The following is a 20,314-nucleotide window of genomic DNA, read 5'->3' on the forward strand; positions in this document are numbered from 1 at the left end:
GGTATTTTGCCAAATATCTAAGATCAGCGTACTATAGAGGCATAGTCACCTAAATGTTTAGAGCAGCACAGTTTACAATAGCTACATCATCGGATGAACCCAGGGGTCTCACAATAGACGAATGGATTAAGAAACTGTGTTTCATATAAACAATGGAGTTATCCTCAACTACAAAGAAGAATGATTTTTGGCAACTGCTGGTAAATGGATGGGAACGGAGAACATCATGCTAAGTGAAATAAGCCAGACTCAGAACATCAAGGTTGGAATGTTTTCTCTCAAATCTGTAGGATAGAGTTAAATACAGGGGAAAAAGAGAGGAGGACTATGCATAATGAAGATATAGGAAAGGTCGGTAGAATAGGAGGACATCAAGAGTCAGGGAGGAGGGAGGAAAGGAGGAGGGAACGCAGAAGGAATTCTTAAAAAATCTTGTTATGTGCAAATATAAACTCACCACAGGGAATTTCAAATTTATGTATGAATCAATAGAATCCATCAAAAATCAATAAAGAGATAAGGAAAATGAAATCTGGTTGAGATGCAGAAGGAGGAGGTGTGGGGTGAGGAAGGAGGGAAATGGCAGATGCAGAACTGAAACCACCTCACATGTGTGTCTGGTTTTATCAGGATGAACCAACTCTTATGGATAACTAATCCTCTGAAGAAAAGAAAATGATTTTTAACGAGTGGTCATGGCAGGAAATGACCAGCTCCTCCCCAACACTGAGCAGCCTCAGGAGCCCTCCTCCTCCCTCTGCTGAGGGGCTCTTAGTCAGTGAGGCCAAAGCCAGCTACACCCTGGGTCTCAGGGTCAGGAGGCTCAGGAACATCCTCCTTCTCCTAGGACTACCAGATAGACAATTGGGGAGGCCCAGGAAACCACCAGGGGCCAGTGGACCACCACAGGCCGAGGAGAAGGAGGCCCATCCAGTTCCTCCTGAGGAGCAGCATGAGCAACTCCTCACCTCCGCTGCCTGTGCTCCCTGGTTTCTACTTCACACTCTTGAAGGAAATTGCTTGTCACTCCATCACAGTCACTTCCTCTTGCAACAAGGGAGGCAGGGTGTCAGTTCTCTCCACAGAGCAGAGTCTGGCATCTCCCCAGCACAGACACGGGGACAGAGCAGGTCCTTTGGGCTCCATGATGTCTGTTTCTGCCTCCTGGCCCCAGCATCCTTGTGTCCTGCTGCTGACCTTCCTGCTGGGACTCGCAGGTGAGTGAGCACTGTCTGGGGGGAATCTTCTGTCCTGGGCCCTGTTCTGCTCTTGAACTCCCAGGGACTCAGGAAAAACCCAGGCTCTGCCATGGAAGGCAAGGGCAGGGCATAATGTGGAGCACAGACCAAGGGTCCTGAGCATTGTCTCAGGATACATGCCCTGCAGCTGGGGCCAGAGGCATCACATCAGCTGATGCTCCAAACAGCAGCAACAAGAATTATGTGCATATTATAATATTTCAGCTCACAACATGACTTTACAGAAGGATCAATGTTTGTATCCTGATAACTCCAGAGATTCTGGGATGCCAAGAAGTGAGTAAACCTAATCAAGGTCATAGAGGGAACACACTCTCTCTCTCTCTCTCTCTCTCTCTCTCTCTCTCTCTCTCTCTCTCTCTCTCTCTCTCTCTCTCTAATAGTCTTCCCTTGAGGTACATGGCTTGGTTCCATCTTGACTTCCCCACCATGATTTCCTGCCTCCCACAGGCCCAATGCCCATGGGGCCAACCAATGCTGGACTGAAACCTCTAAAACTCTGAGCAATCAGCATCCTTTTCTCTTCAGAAGTGGATTTGTCTCAGGTATTTCTTACAGTAATGAAAAGCTGACTGACACAAGCTTTGATGATGACCACACCCTCATCTCCATCACAGATGCCAGTGGAAGGTTCTAGGCCTCAGGAAATCTACTGAGTAAAACTTAGAATTTCTTGAACACTCACCATGGAACAGACTCTGTTGAAAGGCAGTACAGCTCTCATGTCATGTGACCATGATGCTGAAAGCAGACATTCTGGTCACCCCACCTTACAGATGAGGAAACAGAAGCAGCAGGAGCACCAGGGTCGTTTAATGGCAGTGCTAGTTCTATGGTTTGAATGCAGGTGGTCAGATGGGAGCTCCTGGTTCAACCACTCCTCTTCTCAAACACTGTGGCCCTGACCCTATGTGTGGCCAGACATTATTTTAATGGTATGTTGTACAAACCATGGGGCAGGTGGAATCATTTCGATTCTAAATCCCTGAGGCATCTTATGGTCATGACTGATCCAGAGACGTCAAGAGGAAATTTATTTTGTCTCCTTCTTGGTGTGTTTTTTTTTTTTTTTTTTTTTTTTTTGAAGGCAATAAGAAGGGTACATTTTGGTTTTAAGAGGTATGTGAAATTAGTGACTGAGGAATGTGTTGCCTGACTTATGAGCTTTCTACAGCTCTGACAATGGGTATAGAGAATGGTGGAGTAAGGGGAAGAGGATGTGTGGTTTTCTTCTCCAGGGTACTTCTGCTTCCTGCCTATGCTTAGCAAATAGCTCCTGTTTTGCCAAGTACTCTGTGTGGGAAATCAAGTTGTGGCAATTTCTACCAAATATCTCCACTTCAACTAGACTTCTGCAATACAGGGGGTGGCGGACTGAGCAATTCACACATTAGGCACACATTGACTGGACGCCTTCTGTGTGATGGGAACTGTCACAGGAAGTTGCAGTGCTTTGGGCATAAAAGAGGAAAAGTAGTGACCCTGTGTAGCTAAGATCATTCTAGGGACATGGACAATGGTCATCACACAACCAAGAGGTGAATCACATCACATATTGAACAATGACCAGTGTGAAGTGGAAACCATCAGCTGGATAAGGGAGCTGGAGAACCTGAGGAGGGAGGTTCTGATAATGGGGTGACTGTGTGGGCCTCCCTGAGAAGGGGATCTGAGCACAGATGAAGAGGAGGTGCAGGAGTAGCCGTGAGGTCCTCTGGCAGCAGGGCTTCAGGACAGGGACTCTGCATGTGCAAAGGTGTGACAGTGGCTGTCTCTGCTGTGTTCAGGGGTGTATCTCTCACTGTGATGGACATGGGAGCCACTTCCAGGCTTGGAACAGAGAGGTGACCTGCCCTGAGCTCAGGAGACTGCCTGGGCGTTGGCAAGGGATGTTTTCCTTGGTTTCTGGTTCAAAGGGAGATTCAGGTTAAGGGTGGAAGGCAGGCAGGTCCCATGGAGGCCAGGGTGCCTGATGGGAGGCTGTGCCTTTCCTACAGTCCCCAGACTCCATTTCTGCTCACTAGGTTAATCCTGAGGGCTCCAGGCAGACAAGGGGCCAGGAGGGAGGTGACCCCTCGGATACCCAGGCTTCGTCTAAGGGGTGAAGCATGGGAAAGCCGTGGCATCCTGCAGGAGGGACACTCCAGGGGTCTGTGTGTGCTCTGTCCTGTCCTGATGATGCTGTGGTAGCTGGGAGAGCCATTGAGGTGATCAGTGTCTACTTGATATGGCTAGTCTTTCCAGAACTATGTTGAGTAGAAGTGGTAAACAGGGCATCCCAGTCTTAATCCAGATTTTAGAGGGAAAGCTTTCCATTTTTCTCTATATAAAATGTTGTTGGCTTTGGAGTTAGCGTATACAACTTTTACAGTGTTCAGGTATGCTCCTACTACCACTAGTTTTTCTAGTGTTTTGAGCATCAATGAATGCTGAATTTTGTCAAAGTCTTTTTCTGCATGTATTGAGATAACTGTGGTTTTTACGTCTATTGAAATGATGAATTACATTTATTGATTACCATATATTGAAGAAATTTGCTTCCCCAAGATGAACCCTACTTGATTATGGTGCACTATCTTTTCAATATGTTTTTTAATGTGATTTTCCAGGATTTTATTAAGAAATTTGGCATCTATTTTCATGAGGCATACTGGCCTGAAGTTTTCTTTCCTTGATGTGCCTTTGTCTGGTTTTGGTATCAGGTTGACACTAGCTTCATGGAATGAGTTTGGAATGGTTCCTTCTTTTCTATTTCATGGAATAATTTCAGGAGGGTTGGCGTTAGTTTTTCTTTGAAGATCTGGTAGATCTTGACTGAAAATCCATCTGGTCCTGGACTTTCCTTTTTTGGTAGGCTTTAGATGACATCTTCAATTTCCTCGCTTAACTAGATATGTTTAAATTTTCTACATCCTCCTGATTAATTTGCATAGGTCATATGTCTGTAGAAATTTGCCAGTGTCGTCAAGATTTTCTATTTGAGTATAAATTTTCAAAACAGTTTCTGAATATCTTTTGTATTTTAATTGTGCCTGTGGTGATAGTTTTCTCCCATCACAAATTTTAGTTATTTGAGTTTTCTCTTTGTCTTTGTTAGCTTAGATAATGGTTTATCCCTTACATTTTTTTTCAAATAACCAACATTGTGTTTCATTGATTTTTTTTTGTTTCTTTCAATTTTATTGATTTCAGCTATGATATTAAATATATGCTATCTCCTACTGCTTTTGGTGTTCATTTGTTCTTGCTTTTCTATGACTTTGATAATAATCATGGGTTATATATTTTGTGACTTTCCCTTCTTTTAAACATTACTACTTCGTGTACATGTATGACTGCAGGACTGATGTGATCCTGTAATATGTATAATCACAAAAGTCAGAGACTACACTCTATTTATACATGATCTATTGAATTGTATAAATGCATCCTACTCTCATGTGCAACTAACTTGAACAAATAAAATTACAAAATTAAAAGAAAAACAATGAACTCAATGCAGTTAAGTTCCACTTAGAACTGGCTTCATAGCATCCCAGATATTTTGATATGTTGTATCCCTATTCTCATTTATCTCTAAGTATTTTTTTTATTGCATCCCTGATTTCTTCTTCTACCCATTGGTAACTCAATAGCCTCTTATTTATTCACCAGGTGTTACAGTAGCTTCTCTTTTTTATTTTACATTGATTTCCTATTTCTTTCCCTTATTCTGTGGTCAGCTGTGGGGTACTAGAGTGTAGGAAACGCAGTAGTTTTTGATCCCTTTGAGCAGTACAAACTCAAATCCTATCTCACAACCCCATCATTTCACCTCCCAACTTCCTCGCAAGATCTCACGTGAGCTTGTGAGGGACAACTCGTGATGGAACCATAATAGGTATGCAGGTACCTCTGCAGTTCTCCACAGTACACTGACTTTATCATTTAAGATAAATGCCAAGAGTTGACCACACAGCAGTTCTATTTTTAGCTTCCTTGCTCCTTAAGTTGGCACCTGCTGCAGCAGCCTGGGCTCTGGGGTGGGTGGGGAGGTGACCTGAGATCCTCTTCCAAGGCACAGCTACTGTGGACACTCCGGGCTGCTCCCTAACTGTCTGCAAGCCTGTGTGGACTGTGAGGCTTTCCAGGGGCCATAGTGCTGACCTAGCTTGTGAATAAAATTCTTCCCTCACCACTGCTCTGCAAAGGGGAGTCCCACCTCCTCTGCCTGGAGGCAGCCCGGACGAGGCCAGGGGGCTTTCCTCCTCTTTCTCCTTTACTGTTTTATTTTCATGGTGGTGGGAGGACATAGGAATTTCACAATACTGGGTTTCTTTGTGGCCTAGTTGCACATGCATAGAGCACAATATGACCAAATTCCCCTCCTGGTCCCCTCATGCCTCTCTGGTCCCCTCATGCCTCTCTGCCCCTCCTTGCCTCCTCCCTGGTTCCCCTCCCTCCCTTCTGCTTTCATGATACTCTGGTTTTCCTCTTCTATCTTCCACATACAGAAGAAAACTGTGCTTGTCTCTCTCGGTTGGTCCTATTTTGCTTGATATGATGATATGCCTGAAAATGTTGTCATTTCCTTCTTCTTTATGGTGGAGTAAAATTCCATTGTGTACACAGACACATTTTCTTTATTCGTTCATCTGTTGGGGGACACTTAGGTGATTCCACAGCTTGGTTATTGTGAGTAGTGCCGTTATAAACATGGGTGTTTAGTTATCTTTTTTCTGCTGTGACCCAAAATCATGACAAAAGTAATTAGAGTAGGAAAAGATTAATTAGGAGGGCTCACAGTGTCAGAGGTCTCAGTCCACAGACTCCATTCCTCATACCAGAAATGTGGGGCAGAAAATGGCCAGCAGAGAGAAAGTGAGAGAGAGACAGAGACAGAGACAGAGAGACAGAGAGAGAGAGAGAGAGAACTCCCTTCTCTGAACAAATATAGACCCCAAAGAGAGAGAGAGAGACAGAGATAGAGAGACAGAGAGAGAGAGACAGAGACAGAGACAGAGAGAGAACTCCCTTCTCTGAACAAATATAGACCCCAAAGAGAGAGAGACAGAGATAGAAAGACAGAGAGAGAGAGAGACAGAGACAGAGAGAGAACTCCCTTCTCTGAACAAATATAGACCCCAAAGAGAGAGAGAGAGACAGAGATAGAGAGACAGAGAGAGAGACAGAGACAGAGAGAGAGAGAGAACTCCCTTCTCTGAACAAATATAGACCCCAAAGAGAAAGAGAGAGAGAGACAGAGACAGAGACAGAGACAGAGAGACAGAGAGAGAGAGAGAGAACTCCCTTCTCTGAACAAATATAGACTCCAGAGAGAGAGAGAGAGAGAGAGAGAGAGAGAGAGAGAGAACTCCCTTCTCTGAACAAATATAGACCCCAAAGAGAGAGAGAGAGAGACAGAGACAGAGACAGAGAGAGAGAGAGAACTCCCTTCTCTGAACAAATATAGACTCCAAAGAGAGAGAGAGAGAGAGAGAGAGAAACTCCCTTCTCTGAACAAATATAGACCCCAAAGAGAGAGAGAGAGAGACAGAGACAGAGAGACAGAGACAGAGAGACAGAGAGAGAGACAGAGAGAGAGAACTCCCTTCTCTGAACAAATATAGACCCCATAGGCATGCACCCCTGGACCTCTTCCTTCCACACCCAAGCTGTCTGGTGTCACCACTGAGTTAATCCCTATAATGGGATTAAGACTCTGATTAGGCTAAGGCTCTCACAACCCCATCATTTCACCTCCCATCTTCCTCTCAAGGTCTCACGTGAGCTTGTGAGGGACACCTCGTGTCGGAACCATAGCAATAGGTATGCGGGTACCTCTGCAGTTCTCCACAGTACACTGACTTTATCATTTAAGATAAACGCCAAGAGTTGACCACACAGCAGTTCTATTTTTAGCTTCCTGAGAACCTGATTTCCATAGTGGTTCACTCTGGGACGTTTCTCTACCAGTGAGTGCACGTTCCCTTTTCCCCACATCCTCACCACCTAGAGTCTGCGTTCTTGACGACTGCCATTCTGACGGGAGTGAGATGGAATCAGAATCGGGTGGAAGCTGTCGGCAGGTGTGGACTGGTTGACGGAAGCAGGTCACTGAGGCCTGTCCCTGAGGATGGTACTGTGTCCCTGGATACTGCTCCCAACACCACCACCTCTCTTCCATCTCTCTCTCTCACTCCTCCCTCTCTCCCCCTTCCTTGTTTCTCTCTCTGTCCCTTTTCCTCTCTCTGGTTCCCAGTACTGAGTGCCATGAGCTGAGCAGCTGTCCACCACAAGCCCTCCTTGGTGCCAGCTGACAGTGGACTGACCTCTGAAACTGTGAGCCCAGAATCAGCTGTCCTCCCCTAAGTTGTTCTTGTCAGGTGTTTGATCACAGCGATGCAAAGTTGACTAACAGAAAGGGGCTAGGTTGTCATCCAGAGGAGCAATAGTGGTCCCTCTTTAAATTCTTTATTTGTGAACATTTAGTTTGAAGGGAGAGACTCTTGGCCTGTAGAAGATAGCAGCACTTCAAAGTCCAAGCATGTTACCCAGCACTGGTTGTGCATAGGAATCACATGAGAAACAGAAGAGAAAAAAAATGCCGAGACCCGAATTCCACCCAGAAATTTTGCTTTAATAGATCTGACATGGTTTGAGGCATCTAAGTCTTAACTTACTCCAAAATATTCTAACACAGAGCCAGGGCTGAAATTCCCTGAGCTAGTTGTCCTGAAGACACAGAAGGAAAGTTGAGGGTTTTCTTCTGGCAATGGAAGAGAGAATGGGAACCCTTCAGGGTGTGGATACTTCAGAACAGCATGTACTGGGCTCAGCTCTCTGGGGCCCATGGCAGGTCTCCCCCAACAGAGCTGCTCAGATCCAGAGTCAGCCCAGGACCCCCATCTGATACGTGTCTGCCTCTGAACAGGAGCTGGAGCCAGCCAGTCTTGTCTCTTTAGCACACAGCTCTCCCTGCCATGAGGATCCAAAGTGTTTCTCAGGAATCTGTCCCTTAATCCTTCACAGAGCCCCACTTTCAGGTAACAGCTTCTCTAGAGGAGACACTTGTGATGCTGGTTGTGGTGCGAGAAGCTCTTGACCACTTTCCTTACAGTGAGGATTATTAAGAAAACAACAGTATGTAGGGGTTTCAGTCACATTCAGCATGGATGAAGGAAGGGCTAACTGTCGGAGGACAGTGTGGATGATAAATCTATGAATTACTAATAAACTTTTCTAATCAATAAACAGAAAAGTCAATACTCTTTTTAAATGGAAGGCAGTGTAGCAGATTGGGCCATAACAGATCTGGCCTCCAAAAAGATGGAGGACTGCACCTTCACTTTTATTTATAATCAAACAGGTAAAGAGGCCTTGACTGGCAGGGGCTCCTTCTGTGAGGAGCAGGTTGGGGTGGAGTTAGGGAAGCCATTTGCCTAGGGAACTAGCGTATCCCCAGACAGTGTGCCACTCCATACAGGGCCACTTACTTCTAGGCTATGTGAAACAGTCTCCTATGACCACAAGTTCCTGGGAGTCAGACCTCTGTATCCCATGGTGCAGCCAAGTCTGATTCTGCTGGGCATGGATGGCTCCCCACATATTCCCCCTTTTATATTTTTTTAAAATGTGAATGATAGGCAGTTATTTTGAGGTTCTGGATTCTGGTTGTGATAGCTGCTTCAAGTTCCTGGATCATGGTTCTGAGGTTATGGTAACCTATTATCATGATTCAAAAAAGAATTAGTAGCAAACAGATCATTCCAATAATAACCATTCAATTTAAGAAGTATTTGATGAACTAGAATTACAGAATCCATGAGATCAATTTTGCTCTTGAATATCCTGGATATGGCAATGCAATTATATAAGATCCAGGTTATTATTATTATAGTGTCCAATGTTCATTAGATGATTCTTAATTATCTCTTAGTCCCATTGGGAAGTATGATATTCAGTTGTAGCAACATAGACATGTTAGAGTTATTATGGCATTTAAGCCCTTGTTTAAACTGGAGAGCAAAAAGTTCATCACTGATATTTCTAACAGTAACTATTAAACCATTTAATTTGATCTCAATCATTTTATTAATACTTATCTTTCAGGCCATCTTAACAGAAGGAATGATGCCCCTAGATATAATGAACATGGGAACAGATAGAAACCTAAAAGAATACTTTAAAATATAAAGGACCAAAATTGTCATCAAATGCAAAATAACTATTACAATATAAATGTGAATTATTCATCTTTCTAGTGTAATATCAGCCAGTTTTTGGTATTCTAATTTGGTCCTATTACATGGTTACCAGCAATGTAAAATTAATGTCTAAACAATACGGAAGAGTCCTGATTGAAAGCACCCAGAAACCACTCCAGACATGGGAACTCATACAAGAGATTTTATTAAGCAGACAGGAGAGTGTCTGCCCGCAGGGTGAGAGAGAGAGAGAGAGAGAGAGAGAGAGAGAGAGAGAAAATGAGAGGGTGGGGGAGGAAGAGGGAAAGCGAGTGAGAGCAAGGAGGAGAGAAGGAGAAAATGGTTGGGGAGTTATCCTTAAGTAGCAGGCTAATAACAACAGACCAATAACTGACTAGGAAGTTCACGTGCTAACAATCTGGATCAATGACTGCCAAGAATGTTCACAGACTGATGAGCAGACCACTGGCTGGCTAGGATGTTTGCAGACTGACCATCTGGCTTGTAAAATGGTGTGGGGGAGGGTAGAATACTGGCGGCAGCAAAATAGCAGATCTGATACCAATATTTCTCCCTTTTTGTTTTTATAGATACCAGTGGTGGGACAATGATCTTTCTTCTGTAGCTTCTTCCTGCTAGTTAGGGGCAAAGAGTCTCATTCCTGTTAAGAAAAAGGGGGGATATAGGAGGCTTTAGGTGGGAGCAGAGTTTTTGGAGCCTCCTCTAGAGGTCTCATTAATCTTCCCGATCAAGAGGTCAAGTGACCCAGAGTTGCAAAGTTCCTTAGAGAAACTCCCCTGTTCCCTGGGTTCAGGCTGATTCAGAGGGCAAGAGCAAAATACTGGTTTTCTTGGTCCTTTTGTGTTAATCTTGATCTTAAACTTGACCTTAAACACCCAGGAAGCCAGTCTCACCAGTCATAAAGTGAGAGTATTGGGATTTAACTTTAATGTTTATGACTTTACAGTTATTTACCCTCTTTTATTTAATTAGGGTCTATAATATATTATCTGTCCTATAGGTGTTGGCTTGTTATCTCAAATTAATTTAGGTTGTTTGTTCTTGAAGCAGTACTTCTGCAAAACATTAATCAGGCAACAGTTATAGAGTTTATGAGGAAAATACAAAATGGAATTAACAACAGTAAAACATTTAGTTTGTGTAATCACTATCTTGAGTGTTGGCTGAGCTATACATTATATCCCCTGTTTGAGATCACAGTAATTTTACAACAACAACAACAAAAAACCAATTTTATAGATATCAACAATATTTTATTAATTTGACCACCTGGAGACTTATGAGGTAAGTGATTTTAAAGACATTTTACCTTCATTTGAACCTTTTTAAAGCATGTGAATTAAAGGTATCTGGATCCATTTTTTAAATTTGAATTTTATGAGCACTCATTATTTATGTCAATTTTGTTATCATAGACATACATAGACAACACAACATTAGACAATATACACATAAAACAAAGGCAAAGGCCTTGTAGCCTTTTTGAGGTGAATCCCCATTGCAATATAACAGATGTTCAAAAATAACTCTAGAGTTGAATAAAAATAGAACTGATCAAAAAACCATTAACCTAGGTATGTAGAATTGAAATCGTGAGCTCGAAAAATATAGCATTTAAGAAAAACAAAACAAGAGTCCTAGAAGAAAACATGATAATGACCATTAATTATTTTAGTAAAATATCATGAGGGAGCCAGAAAGAGAAAGGCAGAGAGGGGAGGAAGAAGGGGATGGAAAGGGAGAAGGACAGAGAGAGAGAGAAAGAAAGCCTTAGAACCATTTTTCTGTGTTGCAGCCTAGAAGTTCCAAATGGACACTTTTGTTCCTTCAGTCTCAGGTTGTTCCCTCACTGAGTCTTCTGCAGTCTATATTCCAATGTAGGCTTCAGCAAGGCTGGGCAGGGAAAATTGCCTAGGACTTTTTAACCCTTTTTCCTGGTTGGTGATCAGGTCATGTTTGAATGCAGAAAATTATGTAACTATCTCCCACTACTTTTGAAGAATGGGGCTGCTATATAGTACTCCTTACTGCGACATGCCACTGGCTATTGGGCTGGTTAGGGTTACTCACTCCACACCAGCCACCTCAAATGGGGGGCTAGAATATGTGTGTGGGACCTCATGGCAGGAGGAGTGGGTGGACTGGGCAGGGGAATAGAAGCAGAAATAGAAGAGGGTAAAGGAGATGGAGGAACAGGGACCGGAGGGGCCTCTGCCTCAGGGGACCAGTATGGGAGTGGTTTGTCAGCCGAGTCAAAGTTGGAAGAGGAGGGATTAAGAGGAAAAGAAGAAGCCAAAAGGTGTTTGTGTTTGCAGGAAGAGCAAAGATCAGGTTTAGTGTGCAAGAAAGAGAAAGGTTGAAGATAAGGAATCCCTTCTATCTGCCCACTTGCTCACAGAAGTTGTATGCCATTACATGGCCATTTTGGATTGAGTATCTAAAGGATAAGTTTTGGTGGTTTTAGGCCAGGGATCAGGTAAAGGGGTTTAAGATTGTCTAGTAGATACCCCAGGGTTGAATCTGCCAGAACAGAGGACTCAGATCCCATGGTGGAGACTGATAGAGCTAAGTCAGTGTCCAAGGCATCGCAGAATAGTGGGCGGAGATGAGAAGGCAGCACAGTGATGGGGGTTGTCACCTGACCATCAGTGTGTGTCAGGCAAAAGCCAAGAGAGTTGAGGACCTGCTGTCAGCATGTTCAAGAGAGAGAGCGAAGAGGATCCTCAACCCTGAGAGAGAATCGCCACCATAAAGATCAGGACCCACCCTTCAGATAAGGTCAACTAAGGGGGTCAACCACCACTGTAATAATCGTGACTGGGGGAATCCCCACTCCTGAACCACCTCAAGGGCGCTGGACAATCAACAGTCATGTCTCAGGTCAGCAGAGAAGCATTTAAGTCAACCTAGGGGAAAACTCACCAATCTGAAGCAGGTGTCTGGATGTGGAGGAGAGCATCCGGGTGAATGGAAGGTGTGACCAGCATCTCGGGGTCTGTGACAACAGATGGAATTCCACTCACCTAAGTGGCAGTAGAAGACCATCTGTGTCACGGCACCTATGAAAGCACCCAGCAACCACTCTGGATGTGGGAACTCACACAAGGAGATTTTATTAAGCAGACAGGGAGAGTTCTGCCCCCAGGATGAAAGAAAGAAAGAGAAAATGAGAGAGGGAGGGGGAGAGGGAGAGGGGGAGAAGGGGAGAGGGAGGGGGAGAGGGACAGGGAGAGGGAGAGGGAGAGAGGGAGAGGGGGAGAGGGAGAGGGAGAGGAGAGAAAATGGTGGGGGAGCTATTCTGAAATAGTGAAATTTCACAGGCTAATAACAACGGACCAGTGACTGACTAGGAAGTTCCCAGGCGAACAATCTGGACCAATGACTGTCGAAATGTTCTCAGGCTGACAAGTGGACCAATGGCTGGCTAGAATGTTTGCAGACTGACTATCTGGATTGTAAAAAAAGGGGGGGGGCAGAATAGTGGTGGCAGCAAAATAGCAGATCTGATGCCAATACAAATTCCATGGAGTTTCAGAAATCAGAATGATTGTATGTCTAATCTTATTTTGTATTCTGAAAATAGTTTTAAAGAACTCAATTATTTGCCTAGTTTCTTAGATCTTCCAGTGTTTTAAAAGTTTAGATTAAACATGGTTGCTTGTAAATTCTTTTCAAGAAGAAGTAAAAGCGAAACATATTTAGTGGTAATGTTGCCCTGTTAGGCCTTTCTGGCTTTGAATCTTCTTGAAGAAGATATTTTGATATAACTGTCTTTTATCAATTTTTGAAGATCAATCCACATATTTATCCACCATCTTTAGAAATTTGATGAAGTATTGGCAAGACATTTATATTTTTTTATCGTCTTAGGAAAGGTGCCAGATTCTATTGCAGAACAATTAAGGAAGGGAGATATTGATGGATATTTTATAGCAATAACTGACTTTTTATGAGATAGTCCTATTCTAATAAATGTTTGAACATACAACCTTAACTTCCAAGGGCCAGTATAATTGGCTGGCCTAGGTGTTCCTTATGCAGTGTTTTCCTCAAAGGTTACATCTAGACAGCCAGAGAATCTATCATGAGACCAGCATATAGACAAGTTTCCACTGTAGCCAGTAGAGTTAATTCCAGTCCCATGGATGGGTGTAATGTGGGCATCTGTAAAACTTCCCATCATATGAATGTCATCAGTAAATACTGGGATTGATTCTCCAGTTCACATCACTGGGTGTATTAAAGGTGGATCTGGGAAATGGGCTCACCAGATTTCCCATATATTTCAGTTACCTGAGAGTTCAATAGAGCTAGCATGCAAATATTGTGGTTGGAGATTTAAGATCTCCTTATTGTAAAATCTGGTGCATCCTATTTCTCCACGTGTCATTCAGCAGCAGTGAAACTTCTAATACCATAATTTTTAGAAAAATTTTTTAAATTAAGTTGGTTTACATAGGGTTCTGTTTCCCCCTTTTTAATTTTTAAAATTGTAGAAATAGATTGATATAAACTGGACCATTATTAACCTTAAATGGTAGACAATGGACTAGGATTGTACAAGTATGCAAACCACAAAAAGGGACTTAATGAATATTTCTATTTGCCCAGGAAAACTAATAAAAGTTACATGTTGTTAAAGTCAATTTGTTGAGTTGAAAGGGACAATACAATCAAAGAAGTTCTAGTTTTTACCAAATATATGATTCGATTTTTGTCTCTAGTAGTGGGCTGAGTTATAAAGTTATAAAATGGAGTCAGTATAGACATTCAAAATTAGTCTCATGACCTGTTCATCCTATAGGTAATGACCTTTTTATTCTAAATTAACACAAGCTATTATATTAGAATTGGTAGTATCTGTCAGGATGTTGATTCAATAAATTATTTAAAAAGTCTTAGAATTTATGTCATTGTTCTGGCAATCATATTCTAATGGATTTATGCAAAGATAATCTATTCATAAAGATATAGTTTTATAAATATCTTTAATAACCCTGTTTTTAAAGTAGGAAAAATAACCCAAATGTCCAACATAGAGTTTTGGATAAATGAACTACATGACAAATATCTGGCATCAAAAGTAATGCTGTAAAAGAATACTAATTATATGCAATCTAAAAAAAATGTTACAAGCATTAAAATTAACAGTATGATACCATATGTACAAACTATGTTTATCTCTGAGCTTATGTATGGAAAGCAGTTTAGAAGTTTATTTAATAAATGTCAATAATAGTTGTTTATGGATGGTAAAAGCTCAAAAAAATTTTTTATATGTACTGAATTTTTCTTAAGTGGGTTTCTGGAAAAATTTCAGGGAAAGTACCTTAATATTAAATCCATTTTTAGCCTCTTATCTGAATACTATTTCACAAAACCTCCATATATAAATCATTGGATTAATATAAATTAATTAACATAATCCAATATCACATCTGAAACATGAAACAGATAAGCCAAGAGAGCTCTATCCCCTCTTGGGGGAAGGTGTCAAAATACTTCCATATCCCATCTTGTTAACCTTTAAATAAGCCAGTATCTCCTCAATGTCCTCTAGAAATACAGTTAAGTTACTTCTTAGTGTAGAGAGTAACATAAAAGGTGTATAACTTATATTTATTCAATTTTAAAATATTAAGTGACATAATTAAATTTTTAATTAATTTGTTATTGTTATATAAGTTTGTAAGAGACCATTATTGAAAAAGCTTTGATTTGGAGGGCATCAGCTTAGTAAAATGTCCTTTCAATCCTTATATTTTAAAGACTTCTTTATCTGGGAAACAAGGATGTAATGAACATAATAAATCAGTACTGATTACCATGGTTAATTAAAGCATAGTCATCAATGTTTTCATATTAATCAAATTTGACTTGTAAAGAGAAATTTGAAATTTGGAATGCAAGGTGTTATTTTCAAATAATAGTTATTGTTTAACCAAATTGTATAAATCATAATGTCTTTGTAATTAGTTTTATTCAATAATTTATTCAACAGGCATAAGAAATTATTTTATTGGAATGAGAGATCAATATTTTAAGTATTTCCCTTTTCTTCTGTCCTTTAGTTAGAAGGTCCACATAATAGGGGTCTGTGAAACAATCTTACCTATGTTTGTAAATAGCCTTTGTGATAGAAACTTAGTAGAATTTAAAGAATAAAAAGCTTAAAATAACCTTATCTGATTGTGTTAATTATATACAGCCAATTTGATTACATGTAAACCTTTGGAAAATTACCTTGTACAAATTTTGTTTTAATTTACTCAAATATGCTATAGTCTTTTACTTTAGTAGGTGACAAAAAAAATTTTTAGACCCTTATATATCAAAATAATTAACCAAGAGGGTCCCACCAGGATGAACAGTGATCACCCTGTGTCTCCCTCCAGGAGCAGCTGAACCGGAGCTGCAGGTGATTCAGCCTGAGAAGTCAGTGTCTGTCGCTGCTGGAGAGTCGGCCACTCTGCACTGCACTGTGACCTCCCTGTACCCCGTGGGGCCCATTGAGTGGTTTAAGGGGTCAGGACCAGACCGGGAGACAATCTACAAGTTCAAAGACGCCCACTTCCCCCGAGTCACAAATGTCTCAGATACCACACGGAGGGACAACAGGGACTTTTCCATCCGCATCAGGAACGTCACGCCAGCAGATGCCGGCACCTACTACTGTGTGAAGTTCCGGAAATCCAGCACTGAACCCAAAGAAGTTGAGTCTGGCCCAGGCACAGAGCTGTCTGTGGGAAGTGAGTACAGAGGACCTCCTTGTCCCTAGAGTGGGACTAGAAGCAGGGTTGACACCATCCATTCTGGGAGTCACACCAAGAAGCAGGAGCCACGCTGGGTGCTCATGTCATGGTCTGCCGTCACCTCTTCTACAGGTGAGGGAGGCAGAGGCCTGTGGAGGCCATGCTATTTGATCAACAGCTCCACAGCTGGTAAATGGGGAATATTTGCACCCCTCGCCTGCCTGCTCCACAACCCTGACTTTGTCCAGTCTGGCCCACCCTGTGGCTCCACAGCTGAGGGCTCTGAGGTTTGAGGGACTTGCCAGTCACAGAGCCAGACCAAGTCTGCTGGCTACAGAGAGCACGTCCTCTGTCTGAGTGAGTATTCATCACTTCCACAGAACCTAAGGGCTGACTGTGTGCTGTTCTGTGCTGTGAATGCCCTGGAAACAGTAGGGTAAAGTTCTCCCACTAAGCTAATATTGCTGTCCCTCCCTTGAAGTTCAGGTCCTCCAGAGCAGGGAGAGGGCAGACCATGCTTTCCTTACTTCCTGTCTGGAACAGTTTCCTGAGAGGCTTAGAATCCCTTTAGATCCTGGAGGCCCTGGAGAAAGAATTGTAAGAGGCAGGGCCTCTGTCTGGGTCTGTCTGGAAATCCCTGTGTCTCAGGGACCAGATCTTACAGGTGGTGCAGGGTAGGAGCAGAGCTGGGTCACTCACCAAGGAATGTTCCCCATGTAGGTGACAGAGGGTTCCAGGTCAAGAAGCACAGGTGCTCATGGTGTTTCCTCATGAGGCCTGCATGCTCTTCCTAAGTCATGAGTTGAGATCCTCCACACACTGTGCATCTTCACACCTGCCAGCCCTATTGACCCCTGGGGAGCTGGAGGACCTGGCAGGCCTCTTGCACACAGCTCATTAATGCCAGCATGGGGAACAGAGACCAGATCTGACTCCAGCCCAGGCTCCTTGCTGCCCTGGGAATGGACCCCATCTCCACAGCAGAGCCAGGGCACAGTAGATGCTCAATAAAGATCCTGGCCTGAACTGCTGAGCAGGGAGCCAGTGTTTCTGCTCCTCATCTCTCTCCCACAGGTTTAGGAAGCAATCACATTCATACCCTGAATCCCATAGTGACCGGAAAACCTCTCCAAAATGTCAGCTACATTCTCCTTCCATAGAGAGATTCTACGCCAAGTCACAGAGAGGTGCTTTGTTGTTTAAAGAAGACAAAATATTTCTTCCTATGAAAATGTTACACTTGTTCTTACTGTTGTGGTGGGTGAGGTTGGGGCCTTCCGAATGGCTGTGCATATGAATCAACATGGGAAACTGAAGACTAATCTCCCAGACCTAGGATCCACACAGATATTTTGCTTTAAATATTTTTAAAAATTTATTTTTATTGTAAACAAATGGGACACATGTTGTTTCTGTTTGTACATGGAATAACAGCATACCATTTGCGTAATCATACATTCACATAGAGTAATGATGTTTGATTCATTCCGTTATTTCCCCCCCCCCCACCCCTCCCATCCCTCTTTCCCTCTATACAGTCCCTCCTTTCTCCATTCTTGCCCCTCTCCCACCCACAATTATATGTCATCATCCGCTTATCAGCGAGATCATTTGTCTTTTGGATTTCTGAGATTGGCTTATCTCACATAGCATGATATTCTCCAATTTCATCCATTTGCCTGCAAATGCCACAATTTTATTATTCTTTATAGCTGAGTAATATTCCATTGTGTGTGTGTGTGTGTGTGTGTGTGTGTGTGTATATATATATATGTATATATAGATGTGTATATATATGTGTATATATATATATATATATATATATCACAGTTTCTTTATCCATTCATCAATTGAAGGGCATCTACGTTGGTTCCACAATCTGCCTATCATGAATTGAGCAGCTATGAACATTGATGTGGCTGTATCTCTGTAGTGTGCTGATTTTAAGTCCTTTGGGTATAGGCCGAGGAGTGGGATAGCTGGGTCAAATGGTAGGTCCATTCCAAGTTTTCTCCACACTGCTTTCCAGAGTGGCTGCACTAATTTGCAGCCCCACCAGCAATGTATGAGTGTACCTTTTTCCCCACATCCTCTCCAACACCTATTGTTGCTTGTATTCTTGATAATCGCCATTCTAATTGGGGTGAGATGGAATCTTAGTGTAGTTTTGATTTGCATTTCTCTTATTACTAAAGATGGTGAACATTTTTTCATGTTTGTTGATGGCTTGTAGATCTTCTGTGAAGTGTCTGTTCATTTCCTTATTCCACTTGTTGATTGGCTTATTTGTATTCTTTGGGTAGAGTTTTTTGAGTTCTTTATATATTCTGGAAATTAATGTTCTATCTGAAGTATGAGTGACAAAGATTTTCTCCCACTATGTAGGTTCTCTCTTCACATTGCTGATAGTTTCCTTTGCTGAGAGAAACCTTTTTAATTTGAATCTATCCCAGTTATTGATTCTTGCTTTTATTTCTTATGCTATGGGAGTCCTGTTAAGGAAGTCTGATCCTAAGCCACCAAGGTGAAGATTTGGAACTACTTTTTTCTTCTATAAGATGCAGGGTCTCTGGTCTGATTTCAAGGTTCTTGATCCATTGTGAGTTGATTTTTGTACAGGGTGAGAGATAGGGGTTTAGTTTCATTCTGTTGCATATGGATTTCCAGTTTTCCCAGCACATTTGTTGAAGAAGCTATCTTTTTTCCATTGCATATTTTTGGCCCCTTTGTCTAGTATGAGAAAATTGTATTTATTTGGGTTTGTGTCCGTGTCCTCTATTTTGTACCATTGATCTACCTGTCTATTTTGGTGCCAATACCATGCCGTCTTTGTTACTATTGATTTGTAGTATAATTGAAGTTCTGGTATTGCCATACCCCCTGTTTCATTCTTCCTGCTAAGGATTGCTTTAGCTATTCTGGGTTTCTTATTCTTCTAGATGAATTTCATAATTGCTTGCTCTATTTCTGTAAGCCACATCATTGGGATTTTAATTGGAATTTAATTAAGTTGCATTGAATCTGTATAGCACTTTTGGTAGTATGACCATTATGACAATATTAATTCTGCCTATCCATGAACATGGGAGATCTTTCCATCTTCTAAGGTCTTCCTCAATTTCTTTCTTCAATGTTTTGTAGTTTTCATTGTAGAGATCTTTTACCTCTTTGGTTAGATTGATTCCCAAGGTTTTTTTTTTTTTTTTTTTTTTTTTTTTTTTGAGGCTATTGCAAATGGAGTTGTTTTCCTCATTTCCCTTTCAGATGTTTCATCGCTTGCATATAAAAATGCTGTAGATTTATGCGTGTTGATTTTATAGCCTGCTATTTTGCTGAATTCATTGATGAGGTCTAGAAGTTTTCTGGAGGAAGTTTTTGGATTCTCTAAATATAGAATCATGTCATCCGCAAATAGTGACAGCTTAAGTTCCTCTTTTCCTATTCGTATTCCTTTAATTTCTTTAGTCTGCCTAATTGCTCTGGCTAGAGTTTCGAGGACAATGTTGAATAGAAGTGGTGAAAGAGGACATCCCTGTCTTGTTCCTGTTTTTAAAGGGAATGGTTTCAGTTTTTCTCCATTAAGAATGATGTTGGCCATGGGCTTAGCATAAATAGCCCTTACAATGTTCAGGTATGTTCCTACTATCCCTATTTTTTTCTAGTGTTTTCAGCATGAAGGGGTGTTGTACATCGTCAAATGCTTTTTCTGCATCAATTGAAATAACCATATGATTCTTATCCTTAAGTGAATTGACATGATGGATTACGTTTATTGATTTACGGATGTTAAACCATCCTTGCGTTTCAGGGACGAACCCTACTTGATCATGGTGCACAATTTTCTTAATATGTTTTTGGATACGGTTTGCCAATATTTTGTTAAGGATCTTTGCATCTGTATTCACCAAGGATATTGGTCTAAAATTTTCTTTCCTTGATTTGTCTTTTCCTGGTTTGGGTATGAGGGTGATATTAGCTTCATAGAATGAGTTTGGTAGGTTACCCTCCTTTTCTATTTCCTGGAATACTTTGAGAAGTATTGAAATGAGATCTTCTTTGAAAGTCTTATAGAACTCAGCTGAGAATTTGTCTGGTC

General features: G+C 41.8%; 1 protein-coding gene across 2 annotated transcripts in view; it reads left to right on the forward strand.

The window, feature by feature from the left end:
* Positions 1 to 999: 999 nt before the first annotated feature.
* LOC306654225 (signal-regulatory protein beta-1-like) overlaps positions 1,000 to 20,314 on the forward strand; it is a 29,597-nt gene continuing 10,282 nt past the window's right edge. Inside the window, exons 1-2 of one of the 2 annotated variants that reach the window (XM_079127554.1) lie at positions 1,000 to 1,217; positions 15,862 to 16,215. In XM_079127554.1, coding sequence (XP_078983680.1) covers positions 1,145 to 1,217; positions 15,862 to 16,215 — 427 coding nt within the window. In that variant the 5' untranslated portion in view covers positions 1,000 to 1,144. The remainder of the gene's footprint in view (positions 1,218 to 15,861; positions 16,216 to 20,314) is intronic. The other variant, XM_079127555.1, reaches the window with a different exon arrangement.

The sequence above is a fragment of the Sciurus vulgaris genome (genome assembly GCF_902686455.1).
Source record: "Sciurus vulgaris genome assembly, chromosome: 2".
In the NCBI taxonomy this organism is placed as follows: domain Eukaryota; kingdom Metazoa; phylum Chordata; class Mammalia; order Rodentia; family Sciuridae; genus Sciurus; species Sciurus vulgaris.